At 39.4% G+C, this 26,611-nt stretch overlaps 1 protein-coding gene across 2 annotated transcripts; it reads right to left on the reverse strand.

The window, feature by feature from the left end:
• Positions 1-25,518, reverse strand: plod2 (procollagen-lysine, 2-oxoglutarate 5-dioxygenase 2). Of its 2 annotated transcripts, XM_068343719.1 has the most exons (20): positions 25,089-25,518; positions 16,110-16,201; positions 15,311-15,447; positions 13,964-14,127; positions 12,460-12,572; positions 12,308-12,371; positions 12,004-12,101; positions 10,609-10,710; positions 8,847-8,972; positions 8,614-8,735; positions 7,973-8,077; positions 6,926-7,051; positions 6,015-6,156; positions 5,209-5,271; positions 3,967-4,080; positions 3,625-3,690; positions 3,229-3,333; positions 1,646-1,792; positions 1,313-1,438; positions 1-1,181 (listed from the first exon to the last, which is right to left on the reverse strand). In XM_068343719.1, the coding sequence occupies exons 1-20, from the start codon at positions 25,186-25,188 to the stop codon at positions 1,026-1,028; spliced, it is 2,268 nt and encodes a 755-aa protein (XP_068199820.1). In that variant the 5' UTR covers positions 25,189-25,518; the 3' UTR covers positions 1-1,025. The 2 variants fall into 2 exon arrangements, with proteins under 2 accessions (XP_068199820.1, XP_068199821.1); XM_068343720.1 differs by lacking the exon at positions 5,209-5,271.
• Positions 25,519-26,611: the final 1,093 nt, after the last annotated feature.

Below are 26,611 nucleotides of genomic sequence, written 5' to 3' on the forward strand. Positions count from 1 at the left end.
TTTTGTTTAAATAAAGATTTTTTTTATTTATTTTGACAATAAGTTAAACAACTTTGTTGGTTTTTGGTTTCAAAGTCCATTCACACATCTCTCAGGAAAAAAACAAACAACCATTGCAGTGAAGCTTTAGGAAAGAAAAGCAATAAGACCAATTTTCATTAGCAATAAAGGACAAAAAAATAATAATTACCTTAATTCAAACAGAATTCATATTAAAGTCTGCAGTCATGTTTTTCAATCCAAAAATAAATGTATTTTTCTTTTTGGCAAACTTTCATTTAACTGACATCACAAATCTGATCTTATGAAGGCAGAAAGACAACTGCCACCCAATAATGACTTAACAAGAGACTTTGAACTTTAGAAGTGGTATTGTTTGTGTACTTATCGATGGTTAGTGTCTTATTTAGAGTAGATAGGAGATGAAGATTCCTTTTCTATTTCTTTCAGGTGGCCAAAATCTGAGTTAATGCACTTACTATGGATAAGTGCTTCAAGCAAACCCACTTCAAAATACCCAAACTATTCCTTTAAATCTCCTAGGAAGAAAAATATGGATTATTGATTAGCACCAGTCATTCAAGAAATGACAGTTTTACAGGATAACGGAGATCAGTGATATTTTACCTGAAATACAATGAATCAGCCCAGGCCTCAGGTATCTACATGCCGCACTGTAGGTGGTAGCACAGCGGCCTGTTACCATAACAGTGTTACTTGATTGATCAAGATCATTCCTGTTAGGATGATGTTTTGCGTGGAGAATAATTTGCTTTTAGTGGATGCAGGAATGAGACTCCTGCCAGAAGATACTTCTTTCTTATTGTGCCAATTTGCCACTTCCCTTTTTACTACGCTCTGTTTGACAGAGAATATTTCACAGCAATCTATCATTCTTCAAAAAGCAATTGCTTTTAAAATTCATCTGCGTTGGCAAAATATCCGAGGCACGAGGCAAAGGACAAAACAAAAATCAGAATGACAAAAAAAAAAAAAAGCAAAGCAAAGCCAAAACACTTGAAAGTTCAAGGGTCGATGAAGGACACTGCAATGTACCGGGTGCCGTTGGTCGTGGGCAAGCCTTCGTGGAGGTGAGTCAGACGTCCTGGGTGCATGAAGCTCCATCCCTTCCTTGGTGAATCTATGGAACAGTTATACCTATGGAAACGGCAACCTCCACCCTAATGAGGAATAAAATGAAGAATTATTTGACGTATTGTCTTTTCAAGAAGTCATAGAGTCCATAAGACTATGAAGAATATATTTCAAGAAAAAAAAATTGTGATGGCATACAGATTCTTCATCTTCTTACCTGAAAGTCTGTGTCTTTGCTGTTGAGGGCCACATTGATGGTGAAGGTGGAGGAGTCGTGATGGGGCCTCAGGTATGCTTGCCTCTCAGGTGTGTATTTTACCACAAAGTTCATCACAGCATAACCCTATGATAAGAGCACATGAACACATCAAGTTACCTGACAGTGAGTCATCCAATCGATGCTACATCTCACATTTCACAGAAGAATGTCTCGTGCCGTACGTGTGAAAACAGGCTCCAGAGAGAGAGGCTTTTTCTTCAGTTTAGCTTTTGGGCAAACATGATTCAAATATAATATATTGCTTTTGCTTCTCTGTGACTTCGGGCTAACCTTGGTGTAGTATCCAGAGAAAACCTTCAGTGTGATGGGAGATATGAACTCTCGGATAAAGTGCAGCCACTCTTTATCAAAGCCGATTTGCTTCATATGAATGTCATCTGTAGGCACGGTCTCGTAGCCGCCGGAGATCCTCTTGTCCTGACAAAAAAAAAAAAAAGGAAGGGGAAGAATACAGTGGTGTGATTAACGACGGAACGAATGACCCACCACCATCGCTGTGTGTGACCACAGTTTTCAAGGTGATGATGACAGTGGTGCTTCTGCCAGAGCGTGTGCAGGCACATACGTGTCTTTAAAAATGGAGGGTGCACTGTTGTGTGCCTATGTGGGGCTAATGACCCATCCAGCTTCAGCAGCAGAGTTCTTCAAAGTGTGTGTGTTTGTGTGTGTGTGCATGTGTTTGTGTGTGTACGTTGGGGCTCATGAGCAAACTTTTCGACATGTTGCTTACCAATTTCAACCTACATAAAACAGGCCACATGAATTAGACACCACAGACATAAAACACAACATCATAACCATTTACTTGGCTATATTTAAACGACCTGGAGAGGACGGTCATAAAATTAACCATGTGTGTAAAAGTACTATCAGTACCTGTCATGTTTGTGTGTGTGTGTTTGAGGGAACAAATGTATGGCATATAAATTCAAAAAAAGTTGCTTATGGAGGACAATGCATTTGCATCTGGCTGACATTTGACCTCCCCCCACAGAAAGGTGTTAAAGGCACTTAAGTGTAACAGCTCATCCAGCCATCAAAGGCATGTCTGTTACAGTAAAGTTTATGAGGCCATACTGAGTAATTATTTCCTTATGTCCATGTCTGGTGTCTGGGTTTGATTAATTAAACACACAGAACACACACTCGGCAAACACTTGAGACATGGAAGCCATCGTCTCTGTATTAATTTACTCAGTAGTTATAGCATAGCAAACAGCTTCAGCTTATAAAATGAGCTCCATGTGCAGCCATTGCTGGAAATGATGCCAACCTCCTGTAACAAACCTGTAGTGTTATTTCAAACAAAAATAATCGCTGTATTGAGAGACTTATATTTAGCTATGTATTGTTAATCATGTTATGGAGAGCATGTCACGTATTAGAATATCTATGCAAAAGCTGATCCAGTTTAGGTGGAAGTAGCTGCTGCACACCACAACATTTATATGACGTCATTCAGACTGAAATTAGATGTTAGCCATGGAATCCATAGAAATAATTGGTTAAAGGCTATCAATACAACTACAAAAAATAATCCATATGCAACATAATCTGATAGATTAAGAACCATTGTTTCCCTAATGAAACTAACAAGCAATTATAATTTAATTGAATTAGAGAGTTTCACACCAACTAATCAGCCCAAGTGACCATGTTAACAAGTTTATGTTTCAGTTAAAAGTCCAACAAAAAAAAGTTCAATGATAGTACAACTAGCAATATTTCCCATCAATAATGTTACTCTTACCTTCATCAAGATTTGTGAACATAACCACGATATAAAAAGTGCAGTGTCTGCAGTGTGTTGATGACAGCATGGGGTTCAGTGAAACTATGCTAACAGTACTGACCTCATGTTTACCTCCGGACCACGATCCATAGTGTTCCATCTCCTCCACTATTTCATCACAGGCCTTCTCTGTGAATATTGGGAACCAGAACACATCTGGACAAGGCTGCAACACACACACACACACACACACACACACACACACACACACACACACACACACACACACACACACACACACACACACACACACACACACACACACACACACACACACACACACACACACACATACACAGAGTCAGACCTGTGAGATTTTGGACTGCACCGTCACCTTGAGCAGTAATGGATGTAATGTAATACCCATATGTGTATAAAAACAGATGTTGGGATTTTCTGTCCGGTCTTACGTCATTCTCTGTCTCAGTCTCAAACACAGACACACACTTTTACAGACCTCCTCTGTGTAGTCCTCTGTGAAGATTCGGCTGTAGTTCGGGTGGATGTATTTCTCCTTCCAGTCCTACAAAGAGAGAGATTTTCAGATTAGAGGGCATTTTTGGGACTGCTGACCTGCATACCTAACAGCACTAATTCTCTTTTCCATGGGGGCAAGTCCCAACATGTTGTATGTGGTAATAAAAAGAACTTAAATCAGGAGTCTTATCACAGAAAGTCTTTACATCAGGTCTCTGCCAGCCTGTCACTATGGCTAATAACCTTTACAGGAGTTATATCCGCTAGTCAGTAATAAGAACCTTTTTTTAAATCATAATAACAAGGGATCATAATGACTTACCACAGGGTTTTCAAATATCTGCCACAAGTCATTGTTGTAACGGGATATATTATAATTGGCTGTGGAAATAAGCCTTCCAAAGTCATGCCGGTTTGTTATGTACATGAAGACTCCCTGCAACAAGTAGGAAAAAGTTCAGTCAGTTTCACAGAAACAACGCTTTCAACCATAACACAGTCAGATTTACATGACATAATTTCACACATTGTAAATGGTAACTATGGAGGCTGTTAATGACACAAGCTGCTCATGGCAGACTGGTTAATTTTATCAAAGTGAAAATGAAGTGTGATCCAAGTGCACTTCAACTCACTGAAATCAATTACATTCTACCTTGGATAGAGATGTAGGTACCGTATAAATAATCTCAGATTATTTATGGGTTGTAGGCTGCAAGGGGTTGTCGGGTTGGGAACAGGAAGGGGTGGGGCAGAGAGGTGAAAGTAGTGGGAGAACAGGAATGGAGGGTTGTTTGGGATAAAGCAAATCCAGGAATGATATTCCTTCTACAGTGAAGCAAAGGGAGGGAACTGTGTGGGGGCAGGATTTAGACTCTGTCAGACTAGGCTTTGGTGATGACCTCAGAAAATTTATAAGGATTAGTTTTTGCAAATTCGATCCAACTTAGTAATGAAAAAGGTCATAAAAGTTCTTATTTAGACCAGATGGTTCAGATGCATGAAAAAAATATTGTTGGAGCCTAGTCTGAGATCAGTCAGTGTGTTTAGAGGGAGCAGCTGGTTACGTATGTTGTCTCTAAAGGTTGGCTGTTCGAGGTAAAGCATCAGGACAGGGGACTTGCATGTGAACTGACTCTTCAACCATCTTTCTCCTCCATGACCTCCTCTCGGAACAAATAATAAAATTAGGACAGAAAGTATATCTTTCTCTGTCTAGCTGCAACACGAATCTCCTTCTAAACTGAAACTCAAGCAAAATGTCAACATCAATTTCCAAAGAGCTGCCTGAGCTCTTTTTTGACAACATCGGCAGCGACTCAGAGAGTAACTTGGTGTTAAAATAGAGCTTATGAGGCCAAAATTCTTTTGACTTCTAAGACAAATTCTAATGTGAAATTACCTCCAAATTTACAGGTTAATACTCAGAACTGTGTAAAAATCCTAAATAAAATTAGGCATAAACTTTTGAACATTTAAAGGAATGAGTCGAATTGACTTCTAAATGCTAACCCATTGGAAATGGATGTTTCATAAAACAGAATAATCAAAAACAAATGGAAACCTTTGGGGGCCTGAGCATATGGAATGATTCCGGAGAAGGAGAGTCTTTTTCTCTGTGACTGGTCTAAAATAAAGGAGAAGCATCATGAAAATATTATAACATAAATAACTGTTTCAGAATAAGACATGGTGACAGTTGACACGTATAAATAAATAAATAAATGTCACATACATAGCAACTTAGGAGGAGAAGAAATGTGCCTGCATGAAAAAAGAGGCAAGGTTCCCTCTGAAACTGATGTTTTTTGTGGGTTAATATGGGAGCTAATGCATGCTAGGGCAAAGGTAATAGCAGGCAGAAGCACATCGAGCGTGCTAGTAGTGAGTGCAGCTGTGTGGTGACGCGTCAGTGATATGAAACAGAGACGGATGAACAGTTAAAAAGTGGAGAGGAAGAACAGACAACATGACTTTTTTGTTGGCTAATAACACAGGCATGAAAATGGATCCACTGAACTTTAGTGATGTGGCAACATGGATGAGAAAAACGAATGATTATTGGATGATGAACCTTAAAGCACAAAACAGCGACCATAAACAGAGCAGGATCATGCCTGGAGGAAAGACAAGGACATTTCAAACTGCTTATACTTGCCAGTGTTCAGATCCCGTTGAGCTGTTGACTTTTGTCAGCGTTATGATACATTGAATGTTTTAAAAGTTGATCTACTCAATCTTTTCCATGTAAAAATGCAGATTTTTTTTTTAAAAATTGCCTAAAATATTAAGTTGTCATGAATCCAGACTACTTCACTACATGTTTACTAAGTCGTGAATCGCTCAGAATGGGGGCTGGGCTGTTCTTACCATCTCTCTGGCATTTCTACAGAAAGCCATGTCAGGGTCAAGTTTCTCCAGAACAAAGTGGTTCTTCTCTTTCAGTTCATTCCTCAAGGCACTACCCTTGACAAGGTATACATGCGCCATGTAGGGAATGTTCCACACACCTCTGGAAACAACAGGACACGAATGAGAGGAAGGAAGCGTACATGACCTCAGGTGTGTTGTAAAAGGTGTTAGTGGAGGCGAAGCCAAAAAGGACAACATGGCAAATTGGGTAAAAGATTGTATTTATCTGCAATTGGACCAATGTCTGGTTGATGATGATTGGGTTAAACTATAAACTACATAACTTCCAGAGGTTTTAAAAGCCTGTCTTTCCTCACAGATTAGTTTTATTAAACTTCGTCTATTATACCAATTACGTTTCAATTTCATCCTTTGTTTTGGAGGGTTTTTTTGTCTATCTACAGATCTGAACCATCTTTTTGGACACACCCTGACACGGCTATAATTTGTGCTACCAGAAAGACCTGATCCCTTACTGTCTTCCTGCCACAGGTCCACGGGTGATTAATCCTGGCTTTCTTCTGTGGTGGGTGCTTGTTTTTTCCTTTGTACCATCTGGTTACCATTTCAACTTATTTTTAAACGCTTAAAAAAGTGGGCAGGTCAGAGGGAGGAAATGAATTTGACTCTTTTGCCACCCACCACTAAATCATTGCTCAAATGTGACTTTAATGATGGCTTATAAATTTATTCTAAGATTTAGGTCTTAATGACTGCATTCTTGTTGTTTATGGCTGAACATGGGTGATAACTGTTTCAGCCCAATAAGAATCATTTTCATATTGGACATGAGGTGCAATTAAAAGTGTATTTTGAACCATCAAGGTGAAGCCATTTCTGCATGCAGCATTATTGCACTTGTTACTTACACTCGTTTTCTCTGGACAATGTCGACATAATCTTCAGAGCGAGCGTAATAACCATCCAGGCTCAAGGCTCCCCAGAAGTTGGACCATAGCTTGTTATGACGGGTGACAAGGGGACCAATTATTTTTCTGTCAGGAAGCAAAAAGAATGGAGATGGTTATTCTGTTACAGCACATGCGACTCAGGGACATGTCGCGCACAGCCAACCACCAAATGTGCCGGATCTCTGAATGGTGAAGGCAGAAGGCACATTGAAGACATCCACCTCTCTATGGAAAGATATGATGATTGCCAAGTTGCTAAAAGATTGTACGGTATACAGCATAAAGCAAACCAGACCCGTGAGTCATACTGGACTGAAGTTGGATAAGTGTAATGGCTTACTGCAAGCGTCTGCTATTCTAAACCCAAAATCTGGTCTACTTCTTAGAATTTGCATAAATAAAGGAACCATATTTTTCCACTGCTGCTCCCTTCGTCTTGCAAAGCAAACCACGATGAAAGGATTGTTCTCCATTATGTGAAATATACTTGGCAGGTTGTAAAGAACTGAGCCATAAATCACAGTGTTGGTTGATATGGATGTACTACAGGACTATATACTAATACAGAATTTTTTTTGGTTAACGTATATTGTCATTTTGCCCCCACAACGTCAGCGCCAGCAGAAAGTTCTCATACTTGTCTTTAAATATCTGAGGAAAGATATTTCCTTTTTATGCCTTTACCAGATCATAATACCATACACTAGCCACAAAGACATGCAGTTCATGGGAAGGTTTCTTGAAATTCACAAGCTGGCAAAAGGAAAATGGTTTGTTTTCCTATAACGCAAAGTGGCATGTGAAGGTCGAGGCAATAGAGTAATTCTGTGTTTCCATGTGGCACAAAGACAGGAAGCCAGAGAGGCTTATTTTTAAACTTTCGTTCAATCTGCTTTAATGTCCCTGTGGTTTTTTTGGCTGCTGGAGGGATAAATTCAACAGTTCAACAATCATAACATATTCCAGTTAGAGAAGCTTTTTGAACATGTGATTTCTGTCCCATACCTGTTCTGCTCAATGAGAAGCTTCAGCGTCTGTCTGTTGGTGAGCATCACGTCTGAATCTATGCTGAAGTAATAGTCGCATTTGGCATTCTGACGGCAAAGATCCCTAATGAAATAACACAGCACAGGTACAGCAGGGGAAGAAGACATCATTCCATCCAGACCTGATAACAGTCAAAGAAATGCTTCTACTGCTAGATTTTCACTCACGGCATTTAAACTTCTAGTGCATTATGGGATTTTACCAACATTAGAGACTGCTAATAAACTGTAGACATCTTAATTATAGGGCTGTCCTGACCAAAGCTTTTAGGTATGCAGGGTTTCTCATAGGATCTCTGTGATGAGGCCTCAAAGATGAAATTATCACCATGACAACAGAGTAACACAGGGCTATAAGTGAAATGGCACAACATTGGGGGAATCCTGGAGAAATATAGCACCTGTCATAGAAGAATTCTGACAGCTCCAGCTGAAATGAGGCACATTACCTCATGTCTGGAGAGGAGCCTATTGAGCTGGCAGTATTGAAGTCATTCTACAGATGCGTAAAACATGTTGTTTGACATGTTTATATTGTGTTTCTGTTTTAAACCAAGGGATAGTGATTGATGGAGGAGTTTAGAGAGGAGGGATCCATACATGCCCATGTTCCTGGCCTCTCCTTGGCTAAGATTCTCTTCTGGTCCCACAACCTTGAAACTGTGGAAGGTATTCCTATTCTCTTCCCAGAATTTTTGAATGTGCTTCTCATGATAGACCTCCTAAGAAAAGAACGAAAATGAATACATTAGAGGCCACATATGTGGACCCATGCTTCCCAGAGGTCTACTATAGCACTAAACCTAAATGCAGCTGCAGATGTATTCACTCACATTATTGTGGACAAAGAGTTTGATTTTATCCTTGGGGTAATCCAGAGTCAGCAGCTGCTGGAAGAATTCAGGAAGAAATGGAGTTGGCTGCTCAATGAAGACTCCAACCAGCACATTGGGATACTCCTGTTTATATTAAATGAAAGATAAATGAGTACCTTTTTAAACAAAAACTGCTTGGTCATGAGCACTGTTTAACATAAATCACCAATTATTTGACATTTCCCATCAGACATAACCAAATGTTAGTTCAGGCATTTGCATTAATGTCACTGACTTGCTCTTATTAAACTAAGGTGACATGGGTAACCTTCTCTTCAGTCCTCCTGAGAAAATGATGCTTTAATAAAATCCTAAGTGTTTACATTGAAAACTTGTATAACCTGTGCTTATAATGAATAGTCAGCTATGTATAACTCTGTTCAGGGACTGTCCATGTAGAAAAGTAATCCTTTTAGGCAAGGATGATATAAAGAGGCATAAAGGAAAAAAAAAACACAAAAAAAGAGATGAGGAAACATTTTCCCATGACACTCCAGCTCCAGCCCACACAGCTCTGTCTGCAGCCCTGATCCTCTTGACCAGTTCAAGGGAAAGGCCTGGATCAGGGATGAAAAGGGATCCATGGAGAACCTTCCAATTTGCAAGTTCCGCTATGGTTGCTTTTCAGACTCGAGAGTATTCATGCATGTCGACAGATTGAGTTTAAATTGTTACAGACATACAGAGGACAGACGGCAGCAGGAAATGATGTAGGGAAGTATGACGAAAACTTTTATTAAAGTAGACTGAAGCGACAACTAGACTCTGATTCAAAAACAAGAGACCAAAAGAGGCAGTGGATGGTCTGGGGAGCTCACAATAGGGCTTTTTGGTGAAAACTCAGTGTCTTTTTAAGACCTGGGCTCAGTCCCAAAACCAAAGTACACAAATAGCGAAGCTAGACTGCCAGTGACCAGGGTTTACCACAGTGTGACCAGCATTTTACAGTGGAATGAAATATCGTTACCAAGTTGCACATTATTGAGAACCAGTGTTTGATCTGCAGACGTTATGGAAGGTCACTGAGAGCAACTTTGACAAATATGGCTTTCATTTCACTGAAGCACAATAATTCACACAGCTTATATGGTAAATCTGGATGTCTCAATATCACATATTGTGAGAGACCTTGTGCTGTTTGTCAGTTTGAAGACCTTGAATATTTGTATGTTTGCCTTCTCTACCCAAAAAGAAAACAGCATTTGGTGGGAATCCTGCCAGATAGACATTCACTGCCTAGTGCCTGCCATTCCTGCTTCCCCTACGTCACCGGAGTGCCTGAACTCCGACAAATTTTCAGCATAACCACTAAAACTTTTGTGGGTAAAACCAATACTGAGAGGCCCACTAAAAAACAAGCTGGTCAATGGTGACGCCCCTTTAAATGAGCCTTTCTGAAAACCCCAGAAGCCATATCTTGCACCACAGCAGTGCAGCACTTCCTTTTCCCCTCAAGTAGTTAGGTTGATACACAGATAGTTATCCAGTGAGTATAGAATTGTTGCTGTTGGAAATGTGTCCAGTATCAAGAGTCTTATCTGTTGAAATAAGACCAGGAAGCTCCATTTCTCTTGTCTAGACAGAAGTTAAGCTGGCGGACTAATGTGATGGTTCCTACAGTATACCCAGAAGAATGTGCCTGAATACATTCCTCATATACACTTTAAAAGTGAACCAAAGACAAACAGAAGTAAAATGAATGCAGTTCAAGCACACTTACATTTAACTGAGACAAATCGATAAGATCTTCATCACAGTGTCCACAGCCATGTTCATAATTCCATGCATTGGGGACATAGTTGGCTAAGTAGTTCAGGTACATCTGTAAAGCAAACATAACAGCAGGAAGATTAAAATGAGCATATGCAGTACCTCCTTTTCGCACTTACAGTAGAAAAACATTTTCCTTTTACTATCCTGATTTGCTGTTGAATGTCTAACTTTGGATTTAAACTGTTTAACTGTTGCAGATTTACTGCAGAATGTAAGATAAATATGCCCAGTAGAATCATTTTCAAACTGAGGGGGGACTATAATAAATACAGAATCAATAAATTACACCGATTATACCCAGTGAATAAAGACACTGGCGACAGTGTCTCTCATCACAGACATAATTATTTTAAACTGTGTGTACATTTGTACCCATATTGAAGTTGGAATGAAAACTGGAAAGAAGGAAGTTCACTAGAGCTCATACTTCTGCCAAAGTAAAACAATCCTACATAAGTTGATTTAGGTTAGCGGGCCATTTTCACTTGATACCCTCCTCATCAATTTTTGTGGAGGGGTTGTAATATGAAATCTGAGTAAGTTGGGAAAATATTAGTAAAAAGACAAGTAAAGATAAAGATAGTTGAAGACAGTGGAAAATCTTTCCTTATATCTAGACCAAATCAAACTTTAACAGTGTTTTCCATGGTACTTCTCAAATCCTTTCACCAACATGGATAAAAAACATTTACAATGTTAAAACAAGTGAAAAATTATCCTTTTCTCCTCATCCAGCTTGAAATTGTTTAGCCCAACCCTCCCACCAAGCTTCTCCTGCAGATGGTGAAGCCTTTGGGAAGAATGACTCAACAGTTTGGCAGATTTGGTTTGTTACCAGAGAAGAGCAAAGACAGACGGTTGGTGGTGAACCGAGACTTGTAAAAAAAATGGGGAAAAGAACAGGAGCAGAACTTTCAAAATGGTGGTGGTTTTGTGAAGACATCCTGCTTTTCGTCTGGCTATGACCATTGCTCTAATAAACAGGGACTAAGGCCCGAAATTAATAGGAGACATCTGGGCAGATGAATTATAAAGTGATTTTGCCTTTTGACTTCTTCCCTGAATTGAATAATGATCTGACTTCTGTGGCCAAGGTTAGTAGAAAGTATCACGAAAACAAAATACATGTATTTCATCTATTAAATCAGTGAAACAAAATCTGTCATAATTAATTTTAGCTGAATAAAAGTCTAAAAAGTGTGTGGAAGCAGAAACTTATCTGGATATAGGAAAGATGAGTTAAATAACTCAAGCCAAAGCCTGTGTCCTTGATGAAAATGATTAGCTTAAAAGTGTGAGCACGCTGTGGTAGGTAAACCCAAGGAGTCCACTTCTCACTCACTTTGGTGTACACGTTGCCATGGACAACCACTGGCAGAGAGTCATACACAGTGTTTCTGACTCTAACACGATCAGTTCCAAACTTGAGAAGCACTTCATCTGCCAAAAAAAAAAAGGGAACAAGAAAAATTCAGGCCAGGTAGTGAAAATCGCTTTACAGCATGGATGAGAGCTGTACAGGTTTACCACTCCCAGGTTAAACACAGATAATGCTCTTCTTATTCCTTCTGTCTTAAATTGAGAAGCCTAATACTATAAAATATTAAAATTTGCAATGAACTGGATCAGCAGTGTTAAATTCTCACCAACAGCCCCATTCAGGTTCTGGAAAATCTGGCACTTATGGTCCAAAGTCATGTTAAGAGATTGCTGTGAGACATGGACACATGTATTTTAGCCATCTGACATATTTTTCTGGGTTTGCATTTTTACACAAGTTTTAACACAACATACTTACTCGCTTTAAAGGATCTAAATATATTTTAGTGTAGAAGAGCTGGTCGTCATCGTTGTCGTGGAGGTCCCATTGTGAAACAACTCTGTTTATGTATGGAGCATAGCCCATTATACCTGCAAGTAAACAGCATGAAACACATAGTCAACACTTAAAGTACAGGTTTTGGAGATGTTTACAAGCAGGATCATATAAAACTGCTAGACTTTTGGTGACAATTATATTGCATCTGCTGGCTCCTTCCTGAAGCGTGAATGCCTTCAAATGACTGAGAATTTTGGCCACAAAAACCAAGGACTTTCTCTTCCTAAAGGTGGTTCTGGAGCAGTGTGTGACAGTACTGTATTACAGCAGGGTGCAGTGTCCTCTCTAAGTGCAATCTCTCCAAGTTTCCCCCACCTCGTCTTTTTTTTTTTTTTTTTCTTGCTCAGTGAACCTGACCACTAAAAGAGATTGCAGGGTTTGGCTTTGTTGGTTGTGTGCACCACTTTGCATCTCATCTCTAAAAAAAGCCTTAGACACTGTAAACAAGTCAGTGGAAAGACCTGACGTAACCGTGACGGGTAGACAAAAAAAAAAAAAGTTGACAGAAAATCGCAACGTTTTTCTCACACTGATAAATTATTCACAAAATAATGGATTTAAGAACAGATTCCTGTGATCTAACACCTGCAGGATGCTCTGCTGGAAAACACAGTCTGTATTACTCTGAAAGTTAATTTGTTAGAAAAAAAACACTGAGCAAAAGAATAATATGCATCTGTTTTGACAGACAGTTTAAAACGGAGAAAGTTTTTTTTAATTTCCCTATACAGTACGTCAATATTGGGAAAGTAGCAATTCTATTATCTTGGCTGTGAATTGAACATGAGAACGTACCATTCCTCTCCTTTTGCAAAGAAGGCTTGCATATATTCACTGTTCTTTGCCACATAAAAAAGATTTTGCATTATTGACGTCACAATATACCAAGAAACATTCTGATATACAGTATAACGCCCGCCAGAGACAACTTGAGGAGTGTGATTGCTGAAGTCTAGGGCGTTCAAAAAGGACTGTGTCTGTAGCTAAAGTTAAATGAATGGGCTTCTGTCACCCACTGTCTGCAGGAAATACCTCAATGAATCCAGTCCTTAATGAAAATATACTTCCAACTTACAGATAGTGGTAACAATGAAGGTCCTGTGGTTTTATATTTTAAAACAAACACCTGCCTGTCATTATTCCTTGAAGCTGCTCCAACTCTTTAACCCAACAATGCTGAGGCCTGGCTGCTTGAATTCCAGACAGTGTCGACTCTTCTGTTCATTCAACTGATGGTGGAATGTGAACCAGTGTGCAACCCATTTAATTTATGTGTTTAGCATAGCAGTAGCTTCACTTCTTCATGTAAATATCCACAGGGTGTATTCAAATTGTATATTAGTGTACGTTGTCCAAAGATCGACATACACATATTCTAAAACAAAATCATAATTGGATCTTATTTTGTATTTCTGGAACTCACCTCCAGAGTTGAGGTAGCGTTTGCCACTCCGGATTGAGGGGTACTTGTCAGCTAGCCGTTTATCTGGCCATACTAGCCCCTCAGCAGCAAAAAGCACTTTGTGATTGGCTTGTTGGAACTTCTTGAGTATCTCCTCAGGCCCAGCAGCAAAGATAAGATCATAGCTAAGAGGAAGGAGATACGACAAAATGTGATCATGAATTTTTTTTTTTCTTTTGAGGCATTCTGTTTTTGCATGTGCTTTGCCTGTCATCATCTCACATCTTCACAAACTAGGCTGCCACTTGCTTGAGGTAGATATGAATCTAAATGTAAACACTGAAACAGGAGGACATTTGTACAGGCAAGCATTCCTGCCTCACATTGTAAGGTATTTCCTAAAGATTCCTCTCTTTTCCAAGCAGAAACCCATAAAAACACACAAACTACATTCATCCATGCACAGACAATGGAGTTCTGAGACAAACCCTTGAAGTGAGTTGGTGCTGGCGCATTCAAACTAATACTCTCATTCATGGGGCAGATAAATTGTGGATGTGGAAAGTCTTTTATGTTTCTGGTGATTTTGTTTTATTGGGTAAAGTCATAACAGTAAAAGAGCTGATTCATTATGGTCACACCAATTCCACAGAGTCATTGACCATAAAACAGCCGATTCCAGATGCAACTATGATTCTGCAGTCCTCTTCTCCATATCGTTATCTCTGCACTTGCAGACAAAGGGAGATAACCTATCCCACCTCAGCCAGGCATGTAATGAAGATATTCTAATAAGAGTAAGGAACCCTGTAAGCCCCACAATATCCACATTTGGCCCACATGTGTTCACACAAGTACAGCATTTCCCTATGTTGCATTAACTCATTAATTACAATTGTAATTATTGCTGAAATATAAACTAAACCCCAGACCATGATAAAACACTCCGGGCAAATTTTTACTATGTGAAAATAAATTGAAGACTAAGTTAATCTGGGAATTAACTGGTTTTACATTCGCGTTGTGGGTTTTGGTTATGTTACCATTTCAGATAATTAATTAGAGTTTTCTGCCACTGACACGCTGTTGCTCATAACGTCTCTTAATGGGAAAAAAACACACCTGTTTCATGGGTGTGATAAATTTTCTCTGCAATTATATATAACATTATTCATGTCAGGTTGTGCATTCAGAACAGTAAATATTGTTTTATCTGAGTCTGCAAAAGAATTGTTCCTCTAAACCACTGAGATTGTCTAAGAATGACTTTCCTTCTCTCATGGGATACTGAAGGGGATCACTGAAGAAGGACTAGTATAAACTTAGAAGGATAATGGTGAAATAATACTTCCAGATACATAATCATACCTATCCACAGAAAGGACAACAAGATCCTCCTGGTGAGCCAGATCCTCCATGGCCTCCTTCAGTAGTCTGACTTTTTGCCCTCCGCCAATAGAGCGGCCCACATCACCACCCTTCCACGCTTCTCCCATTCCTAACACCTGAGGCAGAACACAAGGAGACAAACCTGTAGAGTCAAACATGAACCGGCTTGACACAAAACAGCCAACAGCTTCATCACACATTTTCCTTTTCTATGTCTGAAGACCAGTCAGCCAGCGGGAGGATACCACTACAGTACGTTAGATCTTTATAGGTACTTTGCAAGTCTTTGTAAATCGGTTAAAACACAGTAATTATTTATTTATTGCTGAAGTCTCATTATGTTCTTTCTACAGATATGGTTGTACATAAATCTTGGACAACATATTAATAAACTAATTTAAACAAGAATCTCCTTGGGGTCCAGAAGGCTTGCAAAATAAATCACAATTTTGTACCTGCAGGAAGTGAAATGCAAACTGGTGTAGAATGCAGACGTACTTTTTACAGCTGTCTTAAACCAAAGAGGGAATTATTGACCCAAAGTGAGGAGTGCTCCTTTAAGACCAATATTTCTGTAGCTTGCAGCACTTTGCTTTCTTTAACGGGCGTGCGTGCATGTGTGTGTGTGTGTGTGTGTGTGTGTGTGTGTGTGTGTGTGTGTGTGTGTGTGTGTGTGTGTGTGTGTGTGTGTGTGTGTGTGTGTGTGTGTGTGTGGTATAATTTACCAGGATAAACTGCACATTTAGGGGAACAATTTTCAAACATGAGAAGCTCTCACCTTCACAGTGTAGTTGAAATAGCTCGCAGACTGCATGAAGCGGAGGAAGCCATCTGTTTCCTCTGTTGCTACAGTTAGGACGAGCAACTTTTCTGAAAAGAAAGGGAAACACGTTTACGCAAGTTTTCAAAGGTCACAGGGATGTCAGGAATATACTCCTGCAACTAAAAACTTTACTTTTTCTAATTATGAAGTGAGAGATTTTTGGAATGTTTTCTTGTTTTTATTGAATGATATCCACAATATGTTATTGCTGTGTGCATAAACACAGTACTTGATACACTCGGTTCAGCAAAGAACTTTGCCGTGACTGTGAATATTATAATTCTGACGCTTATCATGATTTAAGTGAGAAGCTGAAGCACATTTTGGAACTTGAATGTAATTCTTCCTGGTTTGAGGAGGGGTGAGACCAAATTAGCTCTACAGCCTCGTGTGAAGCTCAAGATATGCATACCAAACACACCAGGCTAATTTCCGTTTGTTCTGGGGTTTTTTAATAGCCAATTTTGATCTGTGAGTCAAGATAGGAAGTATGCAAATCTCTAAATCTGGCTCATCAAACTCTATTTTTGCATCAAAGGAGAATGATTGTTCATTTAAGGCGTCGTTTCAAAATATTACAAGTTATTCTGTGCTAGTAAAGATGTTCACCAGCAAGTTAAAGACACTTTAAAGTGGTTCTAAGGTACCACTAGGCCATTAATCCTGCTTTCCATGTTTCAAAATCTAATCTGTCTTCTATTCAACAAAGAGCACAATGTTCCATTAAACCCAGTAAATTCTTTATTGGATATTTTAGCAAGAGGGACTGGAAGTGTGAAAAATAATCTGAATTTCTCTCCGTCCCTGAACACATGTTAAGAGCTGTGAGACTCTGGAATACAAAGTTAAAAAGTATTCAATGCGTCATTGTGGAAAAAATCCTTTTAGGCTGGTTTTGATTTTGTTTTGTTTTTGGTTTTTTACTTCGCTGCAAACCACATTGTAAATATTCTGACTGAAAGTATACGAAGCATATGCATCTCACCTGTAGTTATCATACAAGCTACAGGCAGACTGATTGATCGGTTTGGCTGATTGATCTGTATCATCAGCACAATTTGGCTCTGATAGTGGCAGATCGCTGCACAGCCTCTAAAGAAAATGAACTTCTCATCTGGAACTACTTAACATCTGGGAAAGCTGTATTTGAAAAGTGAAAAATGCTGTGTTTCAGATTTTGCAATAATATTACTTTGACTTTGGCGTTCAGTGATGCATAATTATTAGTTTATTGACTGTTATTTGGCCTGTAACGCAAATCTACTGCGGTTGCATTGAAAGGCCAAAGAGATCATGGTGATATGAACAATCTCATTAAAGATCTTGACATTTTCTATTTGTAATCACTTTTCACACTGGTGACATAAACTAAGATAAAAAGAGGGAACACAAAATCTTTGTCCTACTGTATGCTGAACCATTATTAAGAGTAAAATCGACATGAGAATTTTCCCATCCAGTCACCCTGACTCCCTTATGCTACAAGCAGCTCTTTTCCATGCAATCCTGTCGTCGCTGTCAGTAAGCCATCCTTCTATTCCTGTCTAGTCTTAGTCATGTCATCCCTCTAACAACCAGTCCAGAGCTGTCCTGTTACAGGTAGGAAATAGTTCCCTGTCTGCCTCTAACCTGGCAGGATCAGCTGAAATACGGGACAGGACTGTACAGATTCAGGGTGTATGAGAGGGGAGGACACCTAATATATCCACAGTTGTATCCTTGTCCTTGTTCTTGGCTGAGAGGTAGAAGATGATCACGAAAAAAGCAGGATAGGGATGTTTCGCACATTTGGAAAACACATTTCCCCTGCAGGTTTGTAGAACAAGAGGTTTTCTGATGATAGGAAAAGGGACAGAACCACATGGTAAAGTAAAATTCCTGCTCTGGCCAATTTGTTTCAAAAAAATTACCCTCGCCCTAACCCTAATTCAAAATTTCTTTTCCCTCAATTTCTGAATTTGGCAGCTTATTTTGTAGCTGCTAAATATGGGACACTCTTTTAAGAGCTCACTCCTGGAAACAATTCAGAAAGCCAAAAACAAGCGCCTGAGAGATAAGTTCATAAGCTTTCATCATTTGTTTCTACAGCTGGCCAAATTCTGTTTGGAGAGATTGTGAGTGTCAGATTGTTGGTTATAGAAAGGTTCAGATATTTTTCTACACAACTCCATGCAATATTAGAAAAGCGTAAAAAAGAGTGGAGTTCTGAAGTCAATGGACCATTTGATGGGTGTATCTAACAAATTATACCGACAGCATCTCATTTCATAATGTTGTGATTATAGCCGGACACATGTTCCGTATTTCTCACAATTAATTTTTATATACAAATAAAACCCAAACTCATCCTTTTTGTTTGTTTTCATGAAATCCAGCATCAAAGAACATATGGTGGTCTCTGCTCTGTTGATTTAACACAGCTTACTGGCTTACACCAGTTAACTATTTGTGACTTAGCCATGACCTTATGGAAACCCCCATTTCCTCTTCTTCACACAGTCACATTTCCTTGCCATCACGCAAGATTCTAGTTAAGAACAAACTTAGGATTCAAACCCCCTTCTGTTTGAAAGATAGACATTTTTATTTTCTGCATTACAATTGTTGCTTTAACAGTCACCAACAAGTCTCATCACTTTTCCATCAACAATCCATGAGGGAAGAAAATCCATCAGGACTTACGATGACCTCAAGTGAAATATATTTGGAAACCTTGGCTGGTAGCTATGATAGTATCTCCAAATACAACAAGAAGGAAACATTTGGATCTTCTTAAATTGTACATCTAATGGCACAGAGGGAGTAACCCTGCACACATTTTGATGATGGATGATGATAATAAGGACGTGTTTAAATTACTTTATTAGGCCAAAAAAAGTAAAATAAAAGTTGTAATTGTGAAAGCTTGAGACCAAAGTGGTCTTATTAAGAACTGTGAGTGTAACTGAAGCATGACTTGAGTAGGGATACCCCATATGTCTCCAATGATCAAGAAACAAACAACTTACTTGGAACTACAACTAATTTCATTCATCAGTTTCTCCTGACAGAACTGTAAACATAATCGCATTGATAATAAACTGGTAACTGAGGAACAGACAGCACTAAACAGGTGAGATTTTTACAGCCAAGATTTTGAGGGCTGAGTGTCCAGTGAGAGCAAACACTAAACACTTTCATGCGAGATCTGTGAGACTGGCCAGCAAGAGAAGATGAATATACCTCATAAATTCCTGCTGCAACTTCTCCAAGAAAGGCCTGGATACTCAGTGGTCTTGCCCTTTCCCTCTGTATTTGCATTACATAAGGTTCAGGCTTCCAGGCAAACTTTCATACTTCACTGAGCAACAGTTCTAACAGGATCACAAAGCTTACAGGAGGAAAGCATTTCCTAAAGAATAGAGAATTTTTTCAATGGAGTGTTGGTTTGCCTTTCTTGTACGAAAAACAGGATATTTCCCCATTGGAAAATAGACAGAGTGTACATATGTGTATCTATTTTAGTCATCTCAAAAAATAAACAGTTCTAAACAAATTCAGAATTTGTTTGGAAAGAATGAAGCGATGGTAGCTCAGTGAATAGTGTACATTCCTTTGTCTTTGCATCTGTTGAACTGATCTCTAGGTGAAGAAAGGACACTATAATAGGCCAGATTTCGACAGCCATGAGAGAGCAGCAGAGTGATATTTTGTTCAGTTTTTTTATTGGAACTTTATGTGGCATTCCCAAGTATAACCACAAAATGACCTTACCCACTGGTTTGTGGGCAAGCCTCGAATTTGGCATTGTCACACTCTTGGTTTATGAAACCAGAGGCAACCATGTGTGAAAAGGTCTTTGGCTGCTTATTGTTGTCTTCATTCTGACTGGATCTAACAACGAATCTGACGAGAAATGTCAATCACAAAGAAACCTATTTGTTTTTGCTCTAAAATGAGCATCATGTTTTACCGAGGAAGTGTGAATGAGTCTATGAACACATATTTCTTTTCTTTTTTTTAGTGGAGCCCCTTCTGTCCATCCACATTAATGTTGAATTGAAGCTTTGCTTCACTTTTTCAATATAGCAGCTCCTTCCACCAAACACTGTACAGTGGATGAATATTTCTTTTAAATCTACACACTTCATCAACTGACCAGGGAGCAATTTAGAAAGACTATAATTAAATCTTCTAAAAGCTTTTTTTTGTGCACTAGTGGGCAGGAAAAAGCACAGCACTGACACATCATAAACTTCTGTGAACTTGTTAGCAAAACAGTTTATTGTTGCACATCAAGCAGTTTCAGAGCTGCTAAATGCTCCACTACATCCACCAGCCGGTCACAAACTGTCTGTCTGCTGGTTGGCGCTGAGCAGGTAGAACACAGCAGGTTTATAGAGCAATTGGAAACAGCTGCCTGAATATGAAGCCACAATTCTATAGAGTCATCGCTTCAAGTGACCACTTTCAGATTTTTGCATGTTTTTCATTATGTCACTTGATATATTCTTATGAAAATACCAATTGCAGCTGCTTCACAGTCTAGGGGATGATTATTCAAAACAAGCGACAGAAGCAGGTGTGTAACATCTGGCTGATCACTGTGTGAAATAGGTACGAATGTCTGGTTTTTGGTTTTGGAAAGTTACAGAACGGCTTGGCCACGGTCTTTCACCCTCCCCGCTCTAAATCTGACACTGGAAAAGTGCGTGGGATATGAGTTCCGAAAGCTGTTTGACTGCTCAACACGAATTCTCGATGAAGCATATTACAAGTTTAAGAACTGTATTCTACAGAAGGACAGAAGAATACATCTGTCGTCTAATTTTTTCTGACAAATAGCCCTCACACATCTAATTTGCAATGAATTAATTCTACAGATTCCTGTCTAAAAACTTGTGTAGTCACCATATTAGTGGGATGGATGCTCAAGTGACAAGAAGACCGAATAATATAACAGGCTGGTTGGTTCAGTTGCCCACAACTAAAATAAAGTTATTTTCTTTTCTTGAGTTTTGGTGCCACCATAATTGACAAAACATACCGTACCCATAATGAAAGAATCCTGCTGGGCAAGAGCAGCAAAAGGATGTGGTTCCAATTATATACGTCTAACCACAGGTCCTTCAGCCTTAGGATGTGGCATGATGTCATTCGATCTGAGCCAGGAAACAATGTTGTAGTCCTGTGTCATTTTGAAAAGATTATTTACTTTAACCAACAAAAACCAATGCATTGTTGAAAAAATAACTAATTTAATCTGATTTGAATCCTGCGAGGTTTAGTTCGGTGAAACGATCGTAGTTTAGATAGAACTTGAAAAAGCTGCATTAATAGGGTTTTTCGTAAAATTGTTTTTTTAAAAATCTGGATGTAATCTAGAATTCACATAAATCACTAAATAAAAACAATAATTTTAATGAACATTTCATCTCCAAATCAAAGAAAACAGAAAGAAGCCCATGTGTCTCACTAGGGGTAAGCATAAGACTGAATATTTTTAGCCAGTAAAGCTAACATTCAAGAATTAAAACTGCACAATTTCATGCTGTTTTATTAATACACTGCAGTTTTTCAAAGATTAACAATCAAACAAACGTTGAAGGACAAAGGAATACATCCCAAGTATTTTAATCACATTTTAGCCACACACTATTAACTGGAAATGGAGCCTGTTTCTCTACATAGAAAGTGAAATGAAAATGCTTTAAAGCATTGGCCAGTTTTTTTTCCTTTTGGGGACATTGAAGCAAGCATGAAGAAAACACATGTGGTAAAGTTGAAATACAAAATAGTCCTCAGATCCAAGGTTTCTTTAATTGTCTGATTGTAACTCTGCCCACTTTTCTCAAACAGTGAAATATAATTAATAAAACTATTGCAACCCCTCAAAGCGCATTTGGTTGCTCATAAAAAGACCAAATGGCACCTAATCCAATAATAACCTAGAACATTTTTGGATTCTATCAACTTGTTTCTGCCACTTCCAACAATTGTAGGATGTTTATTTTAGAATAATCGTTCACATCTAAAAGCTGGTTCATATTGTTAAGTTAAAGTAAATATTCCTATATGTGTGTCTATTTTCGAAATTATTAACACATTGTCAAACAAAGGTTTTAGTTTGAATGATATTGAGTTTGACAATTTCCCGACTACACCCTGTTAGCTTTTATAAGAAGAGATGCAGCCAGCTTGGTTCTTCGTTGGGATAAACAGCTGCTCAGTTCCCATAGTGAGACAGCCATCATTTAAAATGACTTGCTAGTTGGAACAATGGGATATTTTTACTATAGCCATTGCCTTGACAGAGCTAAACTGCCCTCTGTCTTCAGTAGCACATTAGAGGAAGGCTTCATGAGAACTGTCAATTTGATGTCCTGCTTTTTTGGCAGGGTTTTCTGGCAGAAAACATGTCAGGATGGAGCTTAAATAAAGAGTACAACATAAAAAAAGCAGTCCACAAACAGCATATGGCTAGAAACAAGGAAAGGATCCAGCCTTGTGGTGATATAGTGACAAAGTTCTAAGATGTGATTACAGGCTTGGCCTGGCAGCAGAGCTTGCACTATTACACAGGAGATAGGACAACTTGAGGTGGAGTTTCCTTTTCTTCTCTACAAAATGTTGTCTGCTGACACGTCACTGACGTCTGGGAAAGGTCTACACAGGCCTATTCCACAGCGCAGCAGAGCGGGTCATACTGAGTGATGGTGTTAATCATAGTCTCCCACACAAACACTCACCACATTATAACCAAGAGTACCAGCAGTTCATTTAGAATGAAGGGGGTCACGCACTCACATATCTAGAGGCTCGGATTCCAACACAAAAGCTGCTTATTAAAATCAATACACAGATCTGTCAGAGGTGTTGTTCACACAGTCAGTCAGAAAACAAAGTGAAAGGCCTCTTTCACACAACCAGACTATGTGTGTGTGTGGGGGGGGGGGTCTGCACCGGCAGGCTTGGGCAGCATTCCAAAACTAACTAGCCAGCAGCCACGTCTGCAGTTCACAGTACCAGCCAGGTGCACATAGGTGAGAAGGTGGGCAGAGGTCTGCATTCCTATTTCTTCTTCTGATATTCTTTTTTTTTTTTACTGCTGAATCATCACATTAATCTGAACCAACAGAGGAAGAGTTCCTACAGCGAGACTCTCACAGCTGGAATTCCACACAAATATTGCAGGAAAACCTGCACACTGCATATAAATCCAGTTATTAGTTCCTTACCAATCATTTGTGCCTTGCTGTAATGTTTTTGGGGTTTGTTTCGGGGTGGGGGGTTCAGACTGAGATACAGTTGGGGTCATGCTGACCTCTTGGGTCTCACTCATCAGTCCCGCCTTGTTATAATGGTTAGCATGTTGGCTCCTCTACAGGGAAAATCACTCCAAAACATTTTGTGCAGTTTCTTGAAACAATCTTGTTAAAAATGTGAATATGCATGTCGACTCTATTCAGCATTTCTTCCTTCGAATGAAAAGTAAGAAGAAATTTTGCTTCTGAAACTGCAACCAGTCCACAAAATGGCCGATAACTCGTGGACTAAAGCGTTTTATTGTTGCAGTACGGATCTGTCAAAATATACGTGGCATTAAAAAAACTTCTGCAATAGAACCTTGACATTCATAAAAAGTTTCATTCTGCAAGTAACATCTGGAGTGTAACAGATCTTTCAAAAATAAAACATACTCTAATCATGATCACATTTTGCTCTTTGTCACACTGAGAAAATTTTCCCCGGAAATATTTTTGGTAATCATTGATGAAAGTCATAAATAATTTACTTTAATAAAATGTTATTTTGACAAGTGAATTGCAACCAGTTTGCATGGTCTCTTTGCATCCCAACAAGCTGCATCACTTGTATGTAAACCCCTACAGCTGAACTAACAAGGCTTTCATAAGCAAACATTTTACCCCCCCCCCCCCCCCGTAAATCTGGCCACTGTTTGAAAAACACCAAGTAAACCCCCATAAACCTGGACTATGTTTGAAAGACATCCAGTTAAAAATACCAGAGCATGGGACAAAACAAGCGACTTACTGACTGACTGCAAAATGTATCATTAGAAAAACCTCTGGTTTAACTTAAATAAATCTATTATCACACCAATGCTTGTATAAAATAGACATTTACATCCACTTATGTTGTTGTTTGCAAGTTTTTACAAGGTGTGTGTGTGACTATAAAAGGAGCTGTGTTTTAAGTTAAATGCTTTTAAAGCAACGCAGCCACAACAGCATACTACCAGGGAAAGATCTTTTCAACAAGTCAATAAAACCGTAGTGTGGGGGGGGGGGCTATTGGGGAGAATAAATACATACTTACACTGTATATAGGTTGTTTGAGCACTCAAACAGGTTGTATCTGGCAGTGATCCATGCAGCTCCCATTATAACAGGTTTACAGCTGCATCTCGTTGCGTAATTGAATGTTTGCTTTAACATTAAATGTATTTCTGATTCAGATCTATGGTAATTCGGGGCTAATGTCTGTATGATTACCTTTTTTTTCCCCTTATTATTATTAAATTCAAGTCTGAATGCAGAGCGTGAGAAAAAACTACTGAAACCATCAAAGCCTCGCCTCCGATTGCTTTATAATTTCTCGCACCGTCGTTTCACAGCCTGACATCTGCGCGTAAAAGCAGAGGCTGCACGCAAACAAACAACATGAAATAAAAGCAGGATTGCGAGAAACCGCAGACGGCTCTTGTGCGTCAAGCACTATCATTTGGGTGGATGCTCCAGTTTGTGCAGGGCTGTATTCACTGGCATGCAACAGTGACACCATGTAAATCTTTAGCAAATGACATCATAGAAGACCCAAAGTTATTTGCCTACACATTTTAATCGTGGGGTCAAAAATGTAAAATGTGACGATTATTACGGAGTAATAGAAACAGGGATAATAAAAAATTATTTTTTTTAAAAACGTATTTACCTTTGGGAATAGGTGCAGGAGCCTGAGTTGTTTCGGTGAAGACAGAATTTGCAAACTTCAGCCAGCATGAAAACACAAAACAAAACTTGAGGTACTCCATTGTGCGCGTTCCCGGTGGCCGACTGTCCCTTTACCTCCCGGAACCAAAGACGCGCTCAGGACCAAGGCGTCCTGTCGCGATAATAAAGTAATGAAATAATAAACAGGTTACAAAGCAGAGGAGATCGCTTCTTCTGGACTGTCAGCTCTTGAAAGTTCTCCTTCGCTTCGGGCGAGGGGGTGTATAAGTAGTGAAATGCAGGGGAATTAGTGCGCAACAGGCGTGGTTCCTTAATTGCAGCCGCTCGGGCTCCCGGTGAAGTCACAGCCCATGAAGGAGAGCCGCGGAGGGCAGATAACGGTACCATTCACTCCCTGACGTCCAAGCGAAAGTGTGACTAAGCAGAGCTGTATTTGAGCCCCCTCCCCACCCACCCCAGGCGCCTGCACCTCCCCTGGTCCCCTCCCCCTGAACTCCCAGCGCCTGTATGACCACAACGCTCTCCCTCCACTCCCTTCCCTCTCTCTCCGTTCAGATTCATAGGAAAGAAAGGAACTGATCATATTTTATACACGGACACATTCTGGAAGTCTTTATATTCTCTTTGCATGGATTGATGTGTTGATTTTCCTCAAATCACAAGCTGCTGCTTGACTGTTTCACCAAGTATGGTGATAGAAAAATGCCTCTGTGTGCAGAGAAAGAAGCAAAATGCCTTACTCAAGTTAAACTAGAATTACAACTGCAAAATGGATAAGTTATTTAAATAGTAATATTATACATGGAAATGACTTGAAAACCCTTTTTCCTCTTCTACAAACTCCAGTGTCTCGTCACCGTCTAGTATGGTGAGAAAGAGAAAGAATGGGAATACGTTCTCCACCACTGACAACACGGAAGGATAAAACACTATTCATTTAGAATGTTAAATAGATAAAACTGTAATATGTTAAACGTATAGATTATTAATTAATCTTTAATTATCATCTATACATGTCATGGTTTCCAGGTTTCATCTGGTGTTGATTTGAAAATATTAACTGAAGCTGCAGATGTTGGAACCATTCCTGCTTACAATCGATACACAAATACACTCACACACAGACACACAGACACACACACACACAAACACACACACACACACACACACACACACACACACACACACACACACACACACACACACAATGGAGGAATGGAGGAGGAAACAGGAACCAGATATAAAATCAAGTTCTCATTTGTCATGAGCTGGACCTCTATCTCTCTGGCCCAGAAAACAGTGTTTTCTGTCACTTCCATCCATGATTCTTTATTTGCAGTATTAGACTTGCCCCTGGTTAAAAGCTATTCCTGCCTGGCGTACACTGTGGAGAGCAGTCTCGACGGCCGCCAGTGCCCAGATTGTTTCACTTAATGACATCACCGGGTTCATGGTTTTCAACACTACCGGAATAGAAGCCAAGCTTCTTTATGGGACCCAAGT

This window comes from Antennarius striatus, chromosome 20 (genome assembly GCF_040054535.1).
Source record: "Antennarius striatus isolate MH-2024 chromosome 20, ASM4005453v1, whole genome shotgun sequence".
NCBI lineage: Eukaryota > Metazoa > Chordata > Actinopteri > Lophiiformes > Antennariidae > Antennarius > Antennarius striatus.